The sequence below is a fragment of the Electrophorus electricus genome, chromosome 26, assembly GCF_013358815.1.
Source record: "Electrophorus electricus isolate fEleEle1 chromosome 26, fEleEle1.pri, whole genome shotgun sequence".
In the NCBI taxonomy this organism is placed as follows: Eukaryota; Metazoa; Chordata; class Actinopteri; order Gymnotiformes; family Gymnotidae; genus Electrophorus; species Electrophorus electricus.
This window is the reverse complement of record NC_049560.1, coordinates 2,424,517-2,447,500: the sequence shown is the minus strand read 5'-3', so window position 1 is coordinate 2,447,500 and position 22,984 is coordinate 2,424,517. Positions and strand designations below refer to the sequence as shown.

The 22,984-nt window shown below is 35.3% G+C and overlaps 2 protein-coding genes across 11 annotated transcripts in view; both read left to right on the top strand.

Annotated features, from left to right (window-relative positions):
- The window catches only part of LOC113569224 (complement factor H-like), a 38,191-nt gene that overhangs the window by 227 nt on the left and 14,980 nt on the right, over positions 1 to 22,984 (top strand). For 6 of the 9 annotated variants that reach the window (XR_004775656.1, XM_035523190.1, XM_035523189.1 and 3 more), the window contains exons 2-7: positions 3,372 to 3,539; positions 3,760 to 3,954; positions 4,046 to 4,219; positions 4,309 to 4,321; positions 20,641 to 20,723; positions 20,813 to 20,986. Coding sequence is in view for 8 of the 9 variants with exons in the window: in XM_035523190.1 (XP_035379083.1) it covers positions 3,372 to 3,539; positions 3,760 to 3,954; positions 4,046 to 4,219; positions 4,309 to 4,321; positions 20,641 to 20,723; positions 20,813 to 20,986 (807 nt within the window). In the remaining variant the exon portion in view is untranslated. Of the gene's footprint in view, positions 1 to 2,757; positions 2,875 to 3,371; positions 3,540 to 3,759; positions 3,955 to 4,045; positions 4,220 to 4,308; positions 4,322 to 16,478; positions 16,704 to 18,743; positions 19,383 to 19,879; positions 20,048 to 20,269; positions 20,465 to 20,555; positions 20,724 to 20,812; positions 20,987 to 22,984 lie in introns of those variants that run through there. The other 3 variants (XM_035523191.1, XM_035523192.1, XM_035523193.1) reach the window with 3 other exon arrangements.
- LOC118240825 (complement factor H-like) lies at positions 8,995 to 13,852 on the top strand. 2 transcript variants are annotated; one of them, XM_035523199.1, is made up of 5 exons: positions 8,995 to 9,216; positions 12,596 to 12,763; positions 12,985 to 13,179; positions 13,271 to 13,444; positions 13,528 to 13,852. In XM_035523199.1, exons 1-4 carry the CDS (start codon positions 9,075 to 9,077, stop codon positions 13,360 to 13,362), a joined length of 597 nt encoding a protein of 198 aa, XP_035379092.1. In that variant the 5' UTR covers positions 8,995 to 9,074; the 3' UTR covers positions 13,363 to 13,444; positions 13,528 to 13,852. The 2 variants fall into 2 exon arrangements, with proteins under 2 accessions (XP_035379092.1, XP_035379093.1); XM_035523200.1 differs by lacking the exon at positions 8,995 to 9,216 and adding an exon at positions 11,340 to 12,095.

Below are 22,984 nucleotides of genomic sequence, written 5' to 3'. Positions count from 1 at the left end.
GTACTTTACCTACTTAATCTTAACTTTTGTGTTGTTTAGATATATATTAGATGAGCTCATTTGGATTGCTTTTAAAATCACAGCATTAATTATAACAATCTTATATGTACAAACTGCCCTTAATAGCCCTTAATAGTAATTGCGCACAGAATATCAGGGTGTTGGATCATTTGATGATCACCAAATGACCTGCGAAGTACAAATTAATACCCTGTCAATCATTTTGGTTATAATTACATGACAATGTGGTTTGCAGATTTAAAAAATATATAAACAGACCATTTTTATTTTCACATTATTTTGGTGATGACACACACTCACACATCATTTGGCTCTTTGTGTCAAAATTGTACATGCATATCACTTAAGACTGTGATGAATCATGTGTACAGGAGAGGAATGAAACACAAGGTGTTGTTTAACCACCTACTGAACCCGTGCTCCTGCAAGCTAAAATAAATCACTCGATAGCATTGAATATACAGTCCATCTGTCCACATAACATTTCTTACAACTAATAAATAACTAATAAATACCTGCTTATTGGTTTTCAGCCATCAACATGCAACCGCTCATCAGAAATCCCATGCTGAATACACTGTTTATTTTGTTTATTTCAACAATGATCATGCTTGTCCTTTTAAATGGCCTTTTAAAAATGCTTCCAGCATAAGACAACTTCAAATTTTGTCAAAGAAAATTCAATCACCATCAGATCAGCTGCTTGACATTTGAATACTATATAGAATGTTAGTAAAGTTCTTCAATTGCTTGCTTACATCTTTGTACAAAAACATGCATTCATTTTCTTTGTAACCTAATACAAAATATGTGAGCCTTTAGTTACTACACAGTGCACGTAAGTCACGTAGCAGTGCTCCTGAATAGCAAGCTAAACATCTCCTCTCTTAGATTCCGTGGGTGCTGTTGGACCATAAAGAGCTGTTTTCTTTGAGTGTTGCTCATTCACACCTATAAGTGCCAAGGTTTGGGGGGGGAGGGGTGTGCTATCAAATTAGAAATGATCAAATTATCAAACTATTTTTAAAAATTACCAAATTACAATGATCAAATTGTCAAATTATAATTATCAAATTACCTCACTTGCTTTGTATGGTCACCCACTAAATTAGGGAGGGCAATGCACACAGCAAAACATCGCTTGTGCGCTCTAGCCAGATAAGCTGTAGCGCATGCATGTGACACTGTTTGGCAAAACTGATGCAGTCATGCATATTTTTTAGTAAATAATTTGATTACCAATACTGTTGGACATCATGAAAAGGAAGAGCCTTATTTTAGCTAAAGTTTATGTGGAATTATTGGGTGCAGTTATGAGCTGGAAGCTGAGAGTGACGGTTCAGTGGCTTCTAGCATGGGTTATGATGTTTGCATTGCAAATCACTGCATGTTTCCGTTCAATGCTGGAAAAATTCATAATCCTGCTAAAAAGTATAAATAAACTATAAATGAGCATCTTAGGTATATATGAACATTTGTGCATTAGAGAAAGCATACTATTTCTTTACAGCATTATAGCATTTATAGTATTACAGTATTTCCCCAGTATAACATTTTAGCTTAATAGCAATGATGCTAATAGCAATGATGATAATATCATTTAGCCTTTAATAATGAAGGTATAATGTAGCTAATATTGTCAAACATTGTTGTGATATTTAGCAAAAGAAAAATCTTGAGTATTGGTTGTATAGTCCCTGATGACTTTTTGCGCATGTGGAGAGATTTTGGGGCACTTTGAAGATGTCTAGGTGACTGTTATGGAAAGATGGATGTATGTGTGTGTATGTGTTCCAGAACCACTGCCAGGATTTCCACCCTGACTGAGACTCCCCCCTGTTCCTTGCCAGGTTTCCCAACCAAGTGTGTCGACTATTTAAAGGCCCCTCCCAGAAGAGGGAGGAGAGAGAAAGGAGGCTGTGTGTTAGTTTGGAGTTGTTTTGCTGAATTGAAAATTTATATGATGTTTTGTGTATGACCTTGTTTTTCCCCATTTTTGGACTTTGCCTTTGGCTTCGCCCCTCCTGCTTCGGTAGTTGTGTGTATATATATATAGATTGTGTAAATATTGTTTGTTTGGTATTTTGATGTTGGACACTGGTGGTAGGGAGTGGGAGTGCCTTTTGTAGCTGGTGATGTCCTGTAGGCTTTTCTAGATGACTGATGGCTTGTTGGTGGACATCATTCGTTATCCTCACTTGTCAATTTCTTAACAGTACTCACTACAGGTTTGACACATTTGAGCTTCTGCCTGTATGTTGGGAGAAGATGGACAGCACAGGGGACAGAGCAATATGCACCCTTTAATACAATATATCAATGATCTAAAATGTCTAAAATATCTGATGAGGCATGTGGCATGATGTTTGTATTTGAGCAGTTCATCAATGAGTTTAGCTCTGTTGAAGTCTCCAAAAATAATGAAAAACGAGTTAACATGTTTGTGCTCTGCACTCATGATCTGCTCTTCTAGAGCTTGTTGTGCCTTGCACATGCACACGAGGTTAAAAGTAAACTCCTACCAACACAACAGAGGAGAATTCCTGAGACTAAGAATGGTTTATAGTTTATGAAACATGATTCTAAGTTAGTTAGGACTGCACAATTTCATTAGAACAGTGACATCTGTACATTAACCTTTATTGATGTAAAAGTAGTATCCTTTACAGCATAACCTGTAGCATTTTTTGTTGCTCATTTAAGCATTCTGTCTGGATGCTGCCCACTGGTGCACATTCATGTTATGCTAAAATATGTATGAATGTACATCTCCTCGCAAGATGTTGGATGGAGCAGAAAGCATACACTGTACAAAGGATGGGACGTGGAGTGTATCTGTTCCAAACTGTATAGGTATCTTTCCCAGTAGTTGTAGCTAAAAGGTTTCTAAAATGTAACAGGTTTTCATAAATAGTGAGGTGATTTCCTCAAAGCTATAAAATGGTGGTACATTCAGCCCCGCCAAAATATTGTATTATTAGAAGATCATGTTTTTTTCACACTCTTAAAGCTGAAGTTACATGGTTACATTTTGATTCAATGCTAGTCTTACCAGTGGAAAAGGTAATGTGCAGAATTACTCCACTTAGCTTCAGAATGTAGTTTTGGTTCAGTTTCAGTGACCTTTGACTGTGTTGAATCTACAAGATGTGAGGATTTCACTAGCCCTTAGTTCTAATGGCAGTGGTAGTTGTGTACGAGTAAAAAATTAGATGAGAAGTGACAGGCTGTAGCAATACTAATTAATTGCCAAAGACCTTTATTTACTCCAGCAGTGCTTAGAAAAAGTCTGTTAGACTTTTTTTTAGACATATTATGTAAATAGGTCCCTCAATGTCTTTCTCTTGCAGACATAAAATGTCTCCCACCTCAAATACTATTTGGGACCATTATTGAACCACAGGAAGAGTATCAAGAGAATGAACTGATAAAATACGCATGTGATAAAGGATACAAGGCCACACCTGGAACCCCTAAATGCACTAAAAATGGCTGGAGTATAAAGCCAGAATGTGAAGGTAATCGCAAATTAAACAATAGATTACATTCAACTCATCATATGTGAAGTTGGTCATGTGTTACATCATTAATTCACAAGGACATTTTTTATAGACAAACTGGCTTGCAGTCATATTTTCCATCTTATTTTTATTTTTTTTTACTTGAATCTTACCATTATGTTGATATTTATGAGAGGTTTAACCTTTCTTTTTTTTTCTTTCCTTTTGTCTATAACAGAAGTTACCTGCGTGCTTCAGTTTGGCATACCTGGAGTACATAGTACATCTCCAAGTGGAAAAAATATATTTAAGCCTGAAGAAAGCTTAACACTTACTTGCAGAAAAGACCACTGGATATTGGGAACAAGACTAAACTCACAAATAATTAAATGCAAAGACAATGGTGAATGGGAAAGGTCACCGATATGTAATGGTAAAATAGCTAAAATATAAAAACAGAAATATAAACACAAAAATATTCTTTTTGCTACAGTTTTAACATGTATCAAAACATATCTTTGCAGACATTACCTGTAATGTTCCCCATGATGAGAATTTGGCGCATCCTTTCTACTACTTTTCTGGTGATAAAAAACTGGGGGACACAAAGTTTTATGAGTGTAATTACAATTATCGAAAAACAGCTTCATACGCTACATGTACAATCGACGGCTGGAGCCCAAGAACACTGTGTACAAGTACGTGCTCCTTTTGGATTCATTAGCAAGTCAATAATAAGCATGTGTATACGTGTATATAATGAATCAGTCTTTTGATTATTTTACAGAGATGACTTGTCCTGAACCAGAGATTGCACATGCAGAGATACTGAGACCTAAAGATACTTACACAATAGGTGACAGAATTACGATACAGTGTTTTCCTGGATATGAACCAGTTAGTTCTTTTGTCATCACTTGTAAAAGGCAGCAGAAATGGGAAAATATGAAACGCTGTACTCGTAAGTATCTGTTTGTTAATCATTTGAACAAATCATGTCAGTATGTAATCCCACACGATAGTATGCGCTGAACATTTGTCGTTCCTAAATCCTCAGTCAGATAGTTTTAAACATTCAAATAGAAAATAAAGATGCAGACTTAAGAATTAGTAGAAGAGAATATTGGGTCCTGTCCTTTATTGCAGGTTAACTTTAACAAGCATCATTGAGGCACCCTTTGGAGAATGTCTAACAATCAAACAAAGAACCCACATTTTTATACATTTGTCAGAAGTGATTATGTATTCACCCTGCCTTTTTTACAAACTAGTGTTAGCATTTGTCACCATTACATCCAAACCATACATTAGCCAACATATTCACCCAGACCAGTTTGAACCCATTACCACCACATTCCAAGAGAAGACTTCTCTTAACCTTATCCTAAAGAAGATTGTTTTTCTATATGGTCCTGGGCCTGGTGGAGAGATCATGTATCTTACCCTGAGGTCCACCAAAGCCTACCCAGGTTCCTTTGCTGAAGCCTGCAGAGGCCTCTACAGAGACCTCTGCCCTGTACGTAAATCATTCTGAAAGGACACAGAATCTCGATACTCCCTTATGTCTTATATTATTAATATGTCTAATGCAATGTTAGGCCTCTTTTCCCTGTAAACACTCTTTTTATTACCTTACACTACAGAACAGTGTTCACAACTAACAGTTATGATTGTAGACAGAGTGGCCTATATTCATAGGACTGCACTGAATATGCTGAAGTGGTGTTATTTAGACATATTTAAAAGAAAATACTGCATAAAACTATATAAAAGCATTGACAGCAATATCATAAGTAGACTAACACACCTGTCCAGATCAGCATTGCAGGTTGGTCTATCATCTTCTGTTTCTCTGATTTATAAAATCTCAAAGTATACACATTAAACAGCATGTTATATGTTAAATAGACTTTCAACGAGAAGGCCACATGTAAGCTAAATGAACATATTTTTCTATTTAAGTTTTAGCAGTCCTACTGGTGATTGAATCTTACTACCTGTCAGTTCCTGCTATAGTCCAGTGCTCCAAGCAGTTGAAGAGAATGGAGATTTTTAAAACTTTCCATATAAAACCCATTTCGGCTTCATGTAACAACAAGACTAAACTCACAAATAATTAAATGCAAAGACAATGGTGAATGGGAAAGGTCACCGATATGTAATGGTAAAATAGCTAAAATATAAAAACTGAAATATAAACACAAAAATATTCTTTTTGCTACAGTTTTAACATGTATCAAAACATATCTTTGCAGAAATTACCTGTAATGTTATCAATGATGAGAATTTGGCGCATCCTTTCTACTACTTTTCTGGTGATAAAAAACTGGGGGTCACAAAGTTTTAGGAGTGTATCCACGGTTATCAAAAAACAGCTTTACGCGCTACGTGTACAGCCGACGGCTGGAGCCCAAGAACACTGTGTACAAGTACGTGCTGCTTTTGGGTTCATTAGCAAGTCAATAATAAGCATGTGTATATATAATGAATCAGTGTTTTGATTATTTTACAGAGATGACTTGACCTGAACCAGAGGTTGCACATGCAGAGATACTGAGACCTAAAGATACTTACACAATAGATGACAGAATTAGGATACAGTGTTTTGCTGGATATGAACCAGTTAGTCTTTTTGTTATCACTTGTAAAAGCCAGCAGAAATGGGAAAATATGAAACATTCAACTTGATGACATGACAGTCATGAAATGACAATAGCATGGAAAGTTGTCACCAAAGTAAAGCATGGCTAACCTGAAGAATCGAAAATCTAAGACAGAATAATCATGTGTTATTTCATTGTATTGATACCTTCATGGTCCTAAAATGTAAAAAACAGTAAAAAAAAAAAGAAAAAAAAAAAAAAGAAAGAAAAGAGTAAGTGTGTCCGAATGGTTGGCTGGCATACATGTACACACACACACACACACACACACACACATACACACACACACACACACACACACACACACACACACACACAGTATATACATAGCTGGTTCTTCTTCTGGGTTGGAAACATCACAAATTGACATTCTGAGGACATTTGTTTTTGTTTTTAATGAAAGAGAGCCTGTTTCACCTGTTCTGAATTCTCTAAACAGAAAAGCATTCACATTTTGAGAACCTAAAACTATCCATAGATGTAAATATTAGTTATATATTGACTCACTCTGTGTAATAAATTGATTGAATCAAAACTCCTACAGGGCAAAATGACTCAATGAGCATGGCTAATGTGAAGCCATTTTATGCACTGGATGTCAGACCTAGTCCATAGAATATTATTTATTGACTTAATTCATTTTAAAGGGCCTTTTTTACTCATATGGACATTTTCAAAGATTTAGCTCATGGAGGGCTAGCAGACCTCTATATATAGTATATAAGTTTGTGTTATTTTGTGTTTTACCTTTATTGTGTCAAAGTAGGAATAATTAATTTCTACACAATATAAGAGGTTTTCAAAATTGCACATATAAAATCTTTTAGAGAGCTCACGTATAACTCTGAGTATCTTTCACTAAATAAACAAGGCTTTTCACAAGCTCCATTTTCTGAATTTTGGTAATAATTTAGCTTTGGTAAAGTCAGTAGCCAAAAGGATATTGAACTGTAATGTACAAGCTTTTACTAGTTCTTGTTGCACCTGAATTTAAAAAGGAAAGTTACAAATACTGGTAGTACTAACTGATATCTAGTTATAATATATCTTACCATGTCAAAACATTTTGTCATTTTGGAGTAATTTCCACTATTGTAGTTGGCTGGTTATTTACAGTATTTGTACTCTATCACCCCTCATTTAAAGGATAAGATCAACTGAAATTTGGAAGCACCAGCTGATGAATCACAGATGCCTGTTTCTCATGCATTCTTTTTAGTTATACCTGTATATCAATAGTTGTCTTAAATTTTAAACAAACATGTCTATGCCTACAATGTCTGTTTGCCTGGGATGTGACCAAGGATAAGTATGTAAGTTCTATTTTTTGAAATACCAAGTGTAGCAAATATGAATATATGCATATAACATATTGAATGTGCAATATGTTTTAACCTGTGCTCTTAGACATAGCACATAGGCTATATTTTTAGTGCCATCAAGTTCCTTATTATACAGAGTCAATAATAAAAAAAAAACATTATAATGATAAAGGATGCCTTAAAATGCAATTCTTCTCATGTCTGTAGAGTAACATTATGAGATCAAAGCTCTCCTTTTATAGGCAAGATAAATGAAAAGTCTCAAAAACGTTCACTGTGGTTTCTGGTCAGATAACAGCACTGACATACCACAGCAACCTTGTATGGATTCTAAACTAATTTTCTCTAAATATTGATTTGTGCTGCCTTTGACCTTGTCAGACATAAAATACATTGACATATATTGAAATATATTGACTGGAAAACTGGTTCACCAGAAAGTTACAGACTTGGCAGTTATCAATCCCATCATCTTAAAATGAAGTCATCTGGAACAACTTTGGCTAATATTTCAAGTAATCAAAACTGCTTAACATAGCTACAAGCCAGATCTACATACCATTTTCACTTTGGTCCTGTAATCTCACTGTGAAAATGTAAACAACATCAACATCTGGATGCACCGCCATTTCTAAATAAAGACAAAATAGAGTTAATTCTATTCAACTCTCTGTTTTGCCCAAGGGGATGATATGAAGCCCAGGTGACAAGAGCTTCATTTGAAAAACTTCCAATTATTATTATTATTTATGAGAGAAAGGTGCTGAAAAATCACATGTGCTAATGCATGAGCTTACAGAGAAAAACATCATAAGTCAAAACACAGCTTGCTTGCACTAATTCCAGTGCACACATTTCAGGCAGCAAAATAGTTTTAAAAGCTATGCATAGTAAAGGCAGCAACAGAGTACCTCTCTCCTAGAAAATTGGTCAAACTGAGTTGAATATCTTAAATACCTTAAAAGATGGGTGTAACCCACTATACCTAAACAAGGTTACCAGGGATATTTACACAGACACAGACTCTACACAGAAATAAGTCAGAGCTCAGACATTAAGCTAAACATAATAATACTCATAATTCTTATTACAAAGCATTATTGGAAGCAACTTCAAAAAGATCTCAGTGAAATCTACTTTCATTTGTAAACCTAGACTAACAAGCTAATAAGATAGTAAATTCATAGCTTATGTATTACACCCATTTCTGTGTTTTAGAATTCCTTTAATCATTGTCAAATTTATGAGTAATTCCTTTAAACTTTGGGACTGTGTACTTCTACTTAAATAATAATGTAATATATGCTTTATTTTTTAAACCAAAAAATCTTGCACTTATGTCCTCCACCCCAAAAATGACTAACCAGATTTCACTTCTCAAAACTGTAGGTTTTGTTGGTGTTTCATCATTATAACTTGCATAATATTTGAACTTTCATAATATCTAAAGAAAAACTGTTGAAATCTGTTATTTTTGGTGGGGGGGACTCTAAAAATGGCTGTATAAAAGGGCTGGTTTGGCTTCTGTAAATGACTAACAAAGGGTCCTCATTGATTCGTTGTGACCAATGCAGTCAAGATATCACAAGAGACCACAAAAATTCCAAAGCTGTCACCATCTAAAAGGACTGAAATCTAGAATGCAAATGGTTGCAAAAAACGTCTTAGTTGTGCTTTTGGTATGTTCTTTCACCCTAGCTCAAAGTAAAGGTAAGGTACTTTACCTACTTAATCTTAACTTTTGTGTTGTTTAGATATATATTAGATGAGCTCATTTGGATTGCTTTTAAAATCACAGCATTAATTATAACAATCTTATATGTACAAACTGCCCTTAATAGCCCTTAATAGTAATTGCGCACAGAATATCAGGGTGTTGGATCATTTGATGATCACCAAATGACCTGCGAAGTACAAATTAATACCCTGTCAATCATTTTGGTTATAATTACATGACAATGTGGTTTGCAGATTAAAAAAATATATAAACAGACCATTTTTATTTTCACATTATTTTGGTGATGACACACACTCACACATCATTTGGCTCTTTGTGTCAAAATTGTACATGCATATCACTTAAGACTGTGATGAATCATGTGTACAGGAGAGGAATGAAACACAAGGTGTTGTTTAACCACCTACTGAACCCGTGCTCCTGCAAGCTAAAATAAATCACTCGATAGCATTGAATATACAGTCCATCTGTCCACATAACATTTCTTACAACTAATAAATAACTAATAAATACCTGCTTATTGGTTTTCAGCCATCAACATGCAACCGCTCATCAGAAATCCCATGCTGAATACACTGTTTATTTTGTTTATTTCAACAATGATCATGCTTGTCCTTTTAAATGGCCTTTTAAAAATGCTTCCAGCATAAGACAACTTCAAATTTTGTCAAAGAAAATTCAATCACCATCAGATCAGCTGCTTGACATTTGAATACTATATAGAATGTTAGTAAAGTTCTTCAATTGCTTGCTTACATCTTTGTACAAAAACATGCATTCATTTTCTTTGTAACCTAATACAAAATATGTGAGCCTTTAGTTACTACACAGTGCACGTAAGTCACGTAGCAGTGCTCCTGAATAGCAAGCTAAACATCTCCTCTCTTAGATTCCGTGGGTGCTGTTGGACCATAAAGAGCTGTTTTCTTTGAGTGTTGCTCATTCACACCTATAAGTGCCAAGGTTTGGGGGGGGAGGGGTGTGCTATCAAATTAGAAATGATCAAATTATCAAACTATTTTTAAAAATTACCAAATTACAATGATCAAATTGTCAAATTATAATTATCAAATTACCTCACTTGCTTTGTATGGTCACCCACTAAATTAGGGAGGGCAATGCACACAGCAAAACATCGCTTGTGCGCTCTAGCCAGATAAGCTGTAGCGCATGCATGTGACACTGTTTGGCAAAACTGATGCAGTCATGCATATTTTTTAGTAAATAATTTGATTACCAATACTGTTGGACATCATGAAAAGGAAGAGCCTTATTTTAGCTAAAGTTTATGTGGAATTATTGGGTGCAGTTATGAGCTGGAAGCTGAGAGTGACGGTTCAGTGGCTTCTAGCATGGGTTATGATGTTTGCATTGCAAATCACTGCATGTTTCCGTTCAATGCTGGAAAAATTCATAATCCTGCTAAAAAGTATAAATAAACTATAAATGAGCATCTTAGGTATATATGAACATTTGTGCATTAGAGAAAGCATACTATTTCTTTACAGCATTATAGCATTTATAGTATTACAGTATTTCCCCAGTATAACATTTTAGCTTAATAGCAATGATGCTAATAGCAATGATGATAATATCATTTAGCCTTTAATAATGAAGGTATAATGTAGCTAATATTGTCAAACATTGTTGTGATATTTAGCAAAAGAAAAATCTTGAGTATTGGTTGTATAGTCCCTGATGACTTTTTGCGCATGTGGAGAGATTTTGGGGCACTTTGAAGATGTCTAGGTGACTGTTATGGAAAGATGGATGTATGTGTGTGTATGTGTTCCAGAACCACTGCCAGGATTTCCACCCTGACTGAGACTCCCCCCTGTTCCTTGCCAGGTTTCCCAACCAAGTGTGTCGACTATTTAAAGGCCCCTCCCAGAAGAGGGAGGAGAGAGAAAGGAGGCTGTGTGTTAGTTTGGAGTTGTTTTGCTGAATTGAAAATTTATATGATGTTTTGTGTATGACCTTGTTTTTCCCCATTTTTGGACTTTGCCTTTGGCTTCGCCCCTCCTGCTTCGGTAGTTGTGTGTATATATATATAGATTGTGTAAATATTGTTTGTTTGGTATTTTGATGTTGGACACTGGTGGTAGGGAGTGGGAGTGCCTTTTGTAGCTGGTGATGTCCTGTAGGCTTTTCTAGATGACTGATGGCTTGTTGGTGGACATCATTCGTTATCCTCACTTGTCAATTTCTTAACAGTACTCACTACAGGTTTGACACATTTGAGCTTCTGCCTGTATGTTGGGAGAAGATGGACAGCACAGGGGACAGAGCAATATGCACCCTTTAATACAATATATCAATGATCTAAAATGTCTAAAATATCTGATGAGGCATGTGGCATGATGTTTGTATTTGAGCAGTTCATCAATGAGTTTAGCTCTGTTGAAGTCTCCAAAAATAATGAAAAACGAGTTAACATGTTTGTGCTCTGCACTCATGATCTGCTCTTCTAGAGCTTGTTGTGCCTTGCACATGCACACGAGGTTAAAAGTAAACTCCTACCAACACAACAGAGGAGAATTCCTGAGACTAAGAATGGTTTATAGTTTATGAAACATGATTCTAAGTTAGTTAGGACTGCACAATTTCATTAGAACAGTGACATCTGTACATTAACCTTTATTGATGTAAAAGTAGTATCCTTTACAGCATAACCTGTAGCATTTTTTGTTGCTCATTTAAACATTCTGTCTGGATGCTGCCCACTGGTGCACATTCATGTTATGCTAAAATATGTATGAATGTACATCTCCTCGCAAGATGTTGGATGGAGCAGAAAGCATACACTGTACAAAGGATGGGACGTGGAGTGTATCTGTTCCAAACTGTATAGGTATCTTTCCCAGTAGTTGTAGCTAAAAGGTTTCTAAAATGTAACAGGTTTTAATAAATAGTGAGGTGATTTCCTCAAAGCTATAAAATAGTGGTACATTCAGCCCCGCCAAAATATTGTATTATTAGAAGATCATGTTTTTTTCACACTCTTAAAGCTGAAGTTACATGGTTACATTTTGATTCAATGCTAGTCTTACCAGTGGAAAAGGTAATGTGCAGAATTACTCCACTTAGCTTCAGAATGTAGTTTTGGTTCAGTTTCAGTGACCTTTGACTGTGTTGAATCTACAAGATGTGAGGATTTCACTAGCCCTTAGTTCTAATGGCAGTGGTAGTTGTGTACGAGTAAAAAATTAGATGAGAAGTGAATTAGATGAGAAGCAATACTAATTAATTGCCAAAGACCTTTATTTACTCCAGCAGTGCTTAGAAAAAGTCTGTTAGACTTTTTTTTAGACATATTATGTAAATAGGTCCCTCAATGTCTTTCTCTTGCAGACATAAAATGTCTCCCACCTCAAATACTATTTGGGACCATTATTGAACCACAGGAAGAGTATCAAGAGAATGAACTGATAAAATACGCATGTGATAAAGGATACAAGGCCACACCTGGAACCCCTAAATGCACTAAAAATGGCTGGAGTATAAAGCCAGAATGTGAAGGTAATTGCAAATTAAACAAAAGATTACATTCAACTCTTATCATATGTGAAGTTGGTCATGTGTTACATCATTAATTCACAAGGACATTTTTTATAGACAAACTGGCTTGCAGTCATATTTTCCATCTTATTTTTTTTTTTTTTACTTGAATCTTACCATTATGTTGATATTTATGAGAGGTTTAACCTTTCTTTTTTTTTCTTTCCTTTTGTCTATAACAGAAGTTACCTGCGTGCTTCAGTTTGGCATACCTGGAGTACATAGTACATCTCCAAGTGGAAAAAATATATTTAAGCCTGAAGAAAGCTTAACACTTACTTGCAGAAAAGACCACTGGATATTGGGAACAAGACTAAACTCACAAATAATTAAATGCAAAGACAATGGTGAATGGGAAAGGTCACCGATATGTAATGGTAAAATAGCTAAAATATAAAAACAGAAATATAAACACAAAAATATTCTTTTTGCTACAGTTTTAACATGTATCAAAACATATCTTTGCAGAAATTACCTGTAATGTTATCAATGATGAGAATTTGGCGCATCCTTTCTACTACTTTTCTGGTGATAAAAAACTGGGGGTCACAAAGTTTTAGGAGTGTATCCACGGTTATCAAAAAACAGCTTCACGCGCTACGTGTACAGTCGACGGCTGGAGCCCAAGAACACTGTGTACAAGTACGTGCTGCTTTTGGGTTCATTAGCAAGTCAATAATAAGCATGTGTATATATAATGAATCAGTGTTTTGATTATTTTACAGAGATGACTTGACCTGAACCAGAGGTTGCACATGCAGAGATACTGAGACCTAAAGATACTTACACAATAGATGACAGAATTAGGATACAGTGTTTTGCTGGATATGAACCAGTTAGTCTTTTTGTTATCACTTGTAAAAGCCAGCAGAAATGGGAAAATATGAAAAATTCAACTTGATGACATGACAGTCATGAAATGACAATAGCATGGAAAGTTGTCACCAAAGTAAAGCATGGCTAACCTGAAGAATCGAAAATCTAAGACAGAATAATCATGTGTTATTTCATTGTATTGATACCTTCATGGTCCTAAAATGTAAAAAACAGTAAAAAAAAAAAAAAAAAAAAAAGAAAGAAAAGAGTAAGTGTGTCCGAATGTTTGGCTGGCATACATGTACACACACACACACACACACACACACACACACACACACACACACACACACACACACACACATACACGCACAGTATATACATAGCTGGTTCTTCTTCTGGGTTGGAAACATCACAAATTGACATTCTGAGGACATTTGTTTAATTTTTAATGAAAGAGAGCCTGTTTCACCTGTTCTGAATTCTCTAAACAGAAAAGCATTCACATTTTGAGAACCTAAAACTATCCATAGATGTAAATATTAGTTATATATTGACTCACTCTGTGTAATAAATTGATTGAATCAAAACTCCTACAGGGCAAAATGACTCAATGAGCATGGCTAATGTGAAGCCATTTTATGCACTGGATGTCAGACCTAGTCCATAGAATATTATTTATTGACTTAATTCATTTTAAAGGGCCTTTTTTACTCATATGGACATTTTCAAAGATTTAGCTCATGGAGGGCTAGCAGACCTCTATATATAGTATATAAGTTTGTGTTATTTTGTGTTTTACCTTTATTGTGTCAAAGTAGGAATAATTAATTTCTACACAATATAAGAGGTTTTCAAAATTGCACATATAAAATCTTTTAGAGAGCTCACGTATAACTCTGAGTATCTTTCACTAAATAAACAAGGCTTTTCACAAACTCCATTTTCTGAATTTTGGTAATAATTTAGCTTTGGTAAAGTCAGTAGCCAAAAGGATATTGAACTGTAATGTACAAGCTTTTACTAGTTCTTGTTGCACCTGAATTTAAAAAGGAAAGTTACAAATACTGGTAGTACTAACTGATATCTAGTTATAGTATATCTTACCATGTCAAAACATTTTGTCATTTTGGAGTAATTTCCACTATTGTAGTTGGCTGGTTATTTACAGTGTTTGTACTCTATCACCCCTCATTTAAAGGATAAGATCAACTGAAATTTGGAAGCACCAGCTGATGAATCACAGATGCCTGTTTCTCATGCATTCTTTTTAGTTATACCTGTATATCAATAGTTGTCTTAAATTTTAAACAAACATGTCTATGCCTACAATGTCTGTTTGCCTGGGATGTGACCAAGGATAAGTATGTAAGTTCTATTTTTTGAAATACCAAGTGTAGCAAATATGAATATATGCATATAACATATTGAATGTGCAATATGTTTTAACCTGTGCTCTTAGACATAGCACATAGGCTATATTTTTAGTGCCATCAAGTTCCTTATTATACAGAGTCAATAATAAAAAAAACATTATAATGATAAAGGATGCCTTAAAATGCAATTCTGCTCATGTCTGTAGAGTAACATTATGAGATCAAAGCTCTCCTTTTATAGGCAAGATAAATGAAAAGTCTCAAAAACGTTCACTCTGGTTTCTGGTCAGATAACAGCACTGACATACCACAGCAACCTTGTATGGATTCTAAACTAATTTTCTCTAAATATTGATTTGTGCTGCCTTTGACCTTGTCAGACATAAAATACATTGACATATATTGAAATATATTGACTGGAAAACTGGTTCACCAGAAAGTTACAGACTTGGCAGTTATCAATCCCATCATCTTAAAATGAAGTAATCTGGCACAACTTTGGCCAATATTTCAAGTAATCAAATCTGCTTAACATAGCTGCAACCCAGATCTACATACCATTTTCACTTTGGTCCCATAATCTCACTGTGTGAATGCAAACAACATCACCATCTGGATGTACCACCATTTCTAAATAAAGACAAAAGAGGGATAATTCTATTTGATCTCTGTTTTGCCCAAGGGAGATGATATGAATGCCAGGAGACAAGAGCTTCAGTTGAAAACTTCCAATTATTATTATTATTTATGAGAGAAAGGTAAAGCAAAAATCACATGTGCTAATGCATGAGCTTACAGAGAAAAACATCATAAGTCAAAACACAGCTTGCTTGCACTAATTCCAGTGCACACATTTCAGGCAGCAAAATAGTTTTAAAAGCTATGCATAGTAAAGGCAGCGACAGAGTACCTCTCTCCTAGAAAATTGGTCAAACTGAGTTGAATATCTTAAATACCTTAAAAGATGGGTGTAACCCACTATACCTAAACAAGGTTACCAGGGATATTTACACAGACACAGACTCTACACAGAAATAAGTCAGAGCTCAGACATTAAGCTAAACATAATAATACTCATAATTCTTATTACAAAGCATTATTGGAAGCAACTTCAAAAAGATCTCAGTGAAATCTACTTTCATTTGTAAACCTAGACTAACAAGCTAATAAGATAGTAAATTCATAGCTTATGTATTACACCCATTTCTGTGTTTTAGAATTCCTTTAATCATTGTCAAATTTATGAGTAATTCCTTTAAACTTTGGGACTGTGTACTTCTACTTAAATAATAATGTAATATATGCTTTATTTTTTAAACCAAAAAATCTTGCACTTATGTCCTCCACCCCAAAAATGACTAACCAGATTTCACTTCTCAAAACTGTAGGTTTTGTTGGTGTTTCATCATTATAACTTGCATAATATTTGAACTTTCATAATATCTAAAGAAAAACTGTTGAAATCTGTTATTTTTGGTGGGGGGGACTCTAAAGATGGCTGTCTAAAAGGGCTGGTTTGGCTTCTGTAAATGACTAACAAAGGGTCCTCATTGATTCGTTGTGACCAATGCAGTCAAGATATCACAAGAGACCACAAAAATTCCAAAGCTGTCACCATCTAAAAGGACTGAAATCTAGAATGCAAATGGTTGTAAAAAACTTCTTAGTTGTGCTTTTGGTATGTTCTTTCACCCTAGCTCAAAGTAAAGGTAAGGTACTTTACCTACTTAATCTTAACTTTTGTGTTGTTTAGATATATATTAGATGAGCTCATTTGGATTGCTTTTAAAATTACAGCATTAATTATAACAACCTTACATGTACAAACTGCCCTTAATAGCCCTTAATAGTAATTGCGCACAGAATATCAGGGTGTTGGATCATTTGATGATCACCAAATGACCTGCGAAGTACAAATTAATACCCTGTCAATCATTTTGGTTATAATTACATGACAATGTGGTTTGCAGATTAAAAAAATATATAAACAGACCATTTTTATTTTCACATTATTTTGGTGATGACACACACTCACACATCATTTGGCTCTTTGTGTCAAAATTTTACATGCATATCACTTAACATGCATATCAGAAATCCCATGCTGAATACACTGTTTATTTTGTTTATTTCAACAATGATCATGCTTGTCCTTTTAAACGGCCTTTTAAAAATGCTTCCAGCATAAGACAACTTCAGATTTTGTCAAAGAAAATTCAATCACCATCAGATCAACTGCTTGACATTTGAATACTATATAGAATGTTAGTAAAGTTCTTCAATTGCTTGCTTACATCTTTGTACAAAAACATGCATTCATTTTCTTTGTAACCTAATACAAAATATGTGAGCCTTTAGTTACTACACAGTGCACGTAAGTCACGTAGCAGTGCTCCTGAATAGCAAGCTAAACATCTCCTCTCTTAGATTCCGTGGGTGCTGTTGGACCATAAAGAGCTGTTTTCTTTGAGTGTTGCTCATTCACACCTATAAGTGCCAAGGTTTGGGGAGGGAGGGGTGTGCTATCAAATTAGAAATGATCAAATTATCAAACTATTTTTAAAAATTACCAAATTACAATGATCAAATTGTCAAATTATAATTATCAAGTTACCTCACTTGCTTTGTATGGTCACCCACTAAATTAGGGAGGGCAATGCACACAGCAAAACATCGCTTGTGCGCTCTAGCCAGATAAGCTGTAGCGCATGCATGTGACACTGTTTGGCAAAACTGATGCAGTCATGCATATTTTTTAGTAAATAATTTGATTACCAATACTGTTGGACATCATGAAAAGGAAGAGCCTTATTTTAGCTAAAGTTTATGTGGAATTATTGGGTGCAGTTATGAGCTGGAAGCTGAGAGTGACGGTTCAGTGGCTTCTAGCATGGGTTATGATGTTTGCATTGCAAATCACTGCATGTTTCCGTTCAATGCTGGAAAAATTCATAATCCTGCTAAAAAGTATAAATAAACTATAAATGAGCATCTTAGGTATATATGAACATTTGTGCATTAGAGAAAGCATACTATTTCTTTATAGCATTATAGCATTTATAGTATTACAGTATTTCCCCAGTATAACATTTTAGCTTAATAGCAATGATGCTAATAGCGATGATGATAATATCATTTAGCCTTTAATAATGAAGGTATAATGTAGCTAATATTGTCAATCATTGTTGTGATATTTAGAAAAGAAAAATCTTGAGTATTGGTTGTATAGTCCCTGATGACTTTTTGCGCATGTGGAGAGATTTTGGGGCACTTTGAAGATGTCTAGGTGACTGTTATGGAAAGATGGATGTATGTGTGTGTATGTGTTCCAGAACCACTGCCAGGATTTCCACCCTGACTGAGACTCCCCCCTGTTCCTTGCCAGGTTTCCCAACCAAGTGTGTCGACTATTTAAAGGCCCCTCCCAGAAGAGGGAGGAGAGAGAAAGGAGGCTGTGTGTTAGTTTGGAGTTGTTTTGCTGAATTGAAAATTTATATGATGTTTTGTGTATGACCTTGTTTTTCCCCATTTTTGGACTTTGCCTTTGGCTTCGCCCCTCCTGCTTCGGTAGTTGTGTGTATATATATATAGATTGTGTAAATATTGTTTGTTTGGTATTTTGATGTTGGACACTGGTGGTAGGGAGTGGGAGTGCCTTTTGTAGCTGGTGATGTCCTGTAGGCTTTTCTAGATGACTGATGGCTTCTTGGTGGACATCATTCGTTATCCTCATTTGTCAATTTCTTAACAGTACTCACTACAGGTTTGACACATTTGAGCTTCTGCCTGTATGTTGGGAGAAGATGGACAGCACAGGGGACAGAGCAATATGCACCCTTTAATACAATATATCAATGATCTAAAATGTCTAAAATATCTGATGAGGCATGTGGCATGATGTTTGTATTTGAGCAGTTCATCAATGAGTTTAGCTCTGTTGAAGTCTCCAAAAATAATGAAAAACGAGTTAACATGTTTGTGCTCTGCACTCATGATCTGCTCTTCTAGAGCTTGTTGTGCCTTGCACATGCACACGAGGTTAAAAGTAAACTCCTACCAACACAACAGAGGAGAATTCCTGAGACTAAGAATGGTTTATAGTTTATGAAACATGATTCTAAGTTAGTTAGGACTGCACAATTTCATTAGAACAGTGACATCTGTACATTAACCTTTATTGATGTAAAAGTAGTATCCTTTACAGCATAACCTGTAGCATTTTTTGTTGCTCATTTAAACATTCTGTCTGGATGCTGCCCACTGGTGCACATTCATGTTATGCTAAAATATGTATGAATGTACATCTCCTCGCAAGATGTTGGATGGAGCAGAAAGCATACACTGTACAAAGGATGGGACGTGGAGTGTATCTGTTCCAAACTGTATAGGTATCTTTCCCAGTAGTTGTAGCTAAAAGGTTTCTAAAATGTAACAGGTTTTCATAAATAGTGAGGTGATTTCCTCAAAGCTATAAAATAGTGGTACATTCCGCCCTGCCAAAATATTGTATTATTAGAAGATCATGTTTTTTTCACACTCTTAAAGCTGAAGTTACATGGTTACATTTTGATTCAATGCTAGTCTTACCAATGGAAAAGGTAATGTGCAGAATTACTCCACTTAGCTTCAGAATGTAGTTTTGGTTCAGTTTCAGTGACCTTTGACTGTGTTGAATCTACAAGATGTGAGGATTTCACTAGCCCTTAGTTCTAATGGCAGTGGTAGTTGTGTACGACTAAAAAATTAGATGAGAAGTGACAGGCTGTAGCAATACTAATTAATTGCCAAAGACCTTTATTTACTCCAGCAGTGCTTAGAAAAAGTCTGTTAGACTTTTTTTTAGACATATTATGTAAATAGGTCCCTCAATGTCTTTCTCTTGCAGACATAAAATGTCTCCCACCTCAAATACTATTTGGGACCATTATTGAACCACAGGAAGAGTATCAAGAGAATGAACTGATAAAATACGCATGTGATAAAGGATACAAGGCCACACCTGGAACCCCTAAATGCACTAAAAATGGCTGGAGTATAAAGCCAGAATGTGAAGGTAATCGCAAATTAAACAAAAGATTACATTCAACTCTTATCATATGTGAAGTTGGTCATGTGTTACATCATTAATTCACAAGGACATTTTTAATAGACAAACTGGCTTGCAGTCATATTTTCCATCTTATTTTTATTTTTTTTTACTTGAATCTTACCATTATGTTGATATTTATGAGAGGTTTAACCTTTCTTTTTTTTTCTTTCCTTTTGTCTATAACAGAAGTTACCTGCGTGCTTCAGTTTGGCATACCTGGAGTACATAGTACATCTCCAAGTGGAAAAAATATATTTAAGCCTGAAGAAAGCTTAACACTTACTTGCAGAAAAGACCACTGGATATTGGGAACAAGACTAAACTCACAAATAATTAAATGCAAAGACAATGGTGAATGGGAAAGGTCACCGATATGTAATGGTAAAATAGCTAAAATATAAAAACAGAAATATAAACACAAAAATATTCTTTTTGCTACAGTTTTAACATGTATCAAAACATATCTTTGCAGAAATTACCTGTAATGTTCCCCATGATGAGAATTTGGCTTTCTACTACTTTTCTGGTGATAAAAAACTGGGGGACACAAAGTTTTATGAGTGTATCCACGGTTATCAAAAAACAGCTTCACGCGCTACGTGTACAATCGACGGCTGGAGCCCAAGAACACTGTGTACAAGTACGTGATCCTTTTGGATTCATTAGCAAGTCAATAATAAGCATGTGTATACGTGTATATAATGAATCAGTCTTTTGATTATTTTACAGAGATGACTTGTCCTGAACCAGAGATTGCACATGCAGAGATACTGAGACCTAAAGATACTTACACAATAGGTGACAGAATTACGATACAGTGTTTTCCTGGATATGAACCAGTTAGTTCTTTTGTCATCACTTGTAAAAGGCAGCAGAAATGGGAAAATATGAAACGCTGTACTCGTAAGTATCTGTTTGTTAATCATTTGAACAAATCATGTCAGTATGTAATCCCACACGATAGTATGCGCTGAACATTTGTCGTTCCTAAATCCTCAGTCAGCTAGTTTTAAACATTCAAATAGAAAATAAAGATGCAGACTTAAGAATTAGTAGAAGAGAATATTGGGTCCTGTCCTTTATTGCAGGTTAACTTTAACAAGCATCCTTGAGGCACCCTTTGGAGAATGTCTAACAATCAAACAAAGAACCCACATTTTTATACATTTGTCAGAAGTGATTATGTATTCACCCTGCCTTTTTTACAAACTAGTGTTAGCATTTGTCACCATTACATCCAAACCATACATTAGCCAACATATTCACCCAGACCAGTTTGAACCCATTACCACCACATTCCAAGAGAAGACTTCTCTTAACCTTATCCTAAAGAAGATTGTTTTTCTATATGGTCCTGGGCCTGGTGGAGAGATCATGTATCTTGCCCTGAGGTCCACCAAAGCCTACCCAGGTTCCTTTGCTGAAGCCTGCAGAGGCCTCTACAGAGACCTCTGCCCTGTACGTAAATCATTCTGAAAGGACACAGAATCTCGATACTCCCTTATGTCTTATATTATTAATATGTCTAATGCAATGTTAGGCCTCTTTTCCCTGTAAACACTCTTTTTATTACCTTACACTACAGAACAGTGTTCACGACTAACAGTTATGATTGTAGACAGAGTGGCCTTTATTCATAGGACTGCACTGAATATGCTGAAGTGGTGTTATTTAGACATATTTAAAAGAAAATACTGCATAAAACTATATAAAAGCATTGACAGCAATATCATAAGTAGACTAACACACCTGTCCAGATCAGCATTGCAGGTTGGTCTATCATCTTCTGTTTCTCTGATTTATAAAATCTCAAAGTATACACATTAAACAGCATGTTATATGTTAAATAGACTTTCAACGAGAAGGCCACATGTAAGCTAAATGAACATATTTTTCTATTTAAGTTTTAGCAGTCCTACTGGTGATTGAATCTTACTACCTGTCAGTTCCTGCTATAGTCCAGTGCTCCAAGCAGTTGAAGAGAATGGAGATTTTTAAAACTTTCCATATAAAACCCATTTCGGCTTCATGTAAAAGTGGTGGAGGCATCACCCCAGTACTTTGAAAAGTGGTGGAACAAATGTTCGCATATCCTCATTCTTGAAGCAGCCTTGCCTGAATAATATATTAACTATTTCAGGCATAAATTGTGAAACTGGCGAATGATACCGAAACAAGAGGTGATTAGAGTGTAACTGATTAATCATCTTCAGCTGCATAGAAAGTAAGACATTACTGACATCAATGAAGGTAAAGATAATGATTATCTAACCACAAATTAAGCATTTTTATTGAATGATTATGCTTAAATTTACATGCACACCAACCAGATGTGAATTGGATAGTACAAATATGCCAAAGATGAAATTGATGAATAATAGTACTCTCAGTGAATTTTGCATGCACTGGTTGTATGATGAAATTTGATTTTATACAGCTTTGATGAATAAGTGCCAGTATATTTTGAGACCATTTTATCACAATGAAGCAAAATCCGTTTGCATGAGTTTAAACAATATTAGTAAATTTGATCTCATATGCCATCAAATGATTGGCAAGTTGCTTGGTAAAAGTGTACCTGCAAATTATTCAGGACTCAATGTTACCAAACTGACTAGCAAATCATATGCAAAAAAAATTCAAAGCACTCAGCAGGCAATGAGAGTTAGCATTCGGGGTGGTAGAGAAAATCAGACAATGATTTTTTCTGACACCAACAAGGTATACAACAAAGCAGTTGCCTTGAGAACAACTAAAAACATTAAGTCTGTGGTCTTCTTTTATCCTTGTTCTTATCTCATAGAGACAAATCCATCCTTCATTCTTATCTTCTATTCCTTAGGATGGTAATCAGCCAGAGGGGAGGTGATGACTCTCTGTTAGGAAGGGGAAAAAACAATA

What these genes read in the sequence shown, in the direction of transcription:
- LOC118240825 (XM_035523199.1), top strand. Translation starts at nt 9,075, where the DNA reads ATGCAGTCAAGATATCACAAGAGACCACAAAAATTCCAAAGCTGTCAC. An exon ending in TATAAAGCCAGAATGTGAAG is followed by an intron (nt 12,764 to 12,984) that starts GTAATTGCAAAT and finishes TGTCTATAACAG; the next exon opens with AAGTTACCTGCGTGCTTCAG. An exon ending in AAGGTCACCGATATGTAATG is followed by an intron (nt 13,180 to 13,270) that starts GTAAAATAGCTA and finishes ATATCTTTGCAG; the next exon opens with AAATTACCTGTAATGTTATC.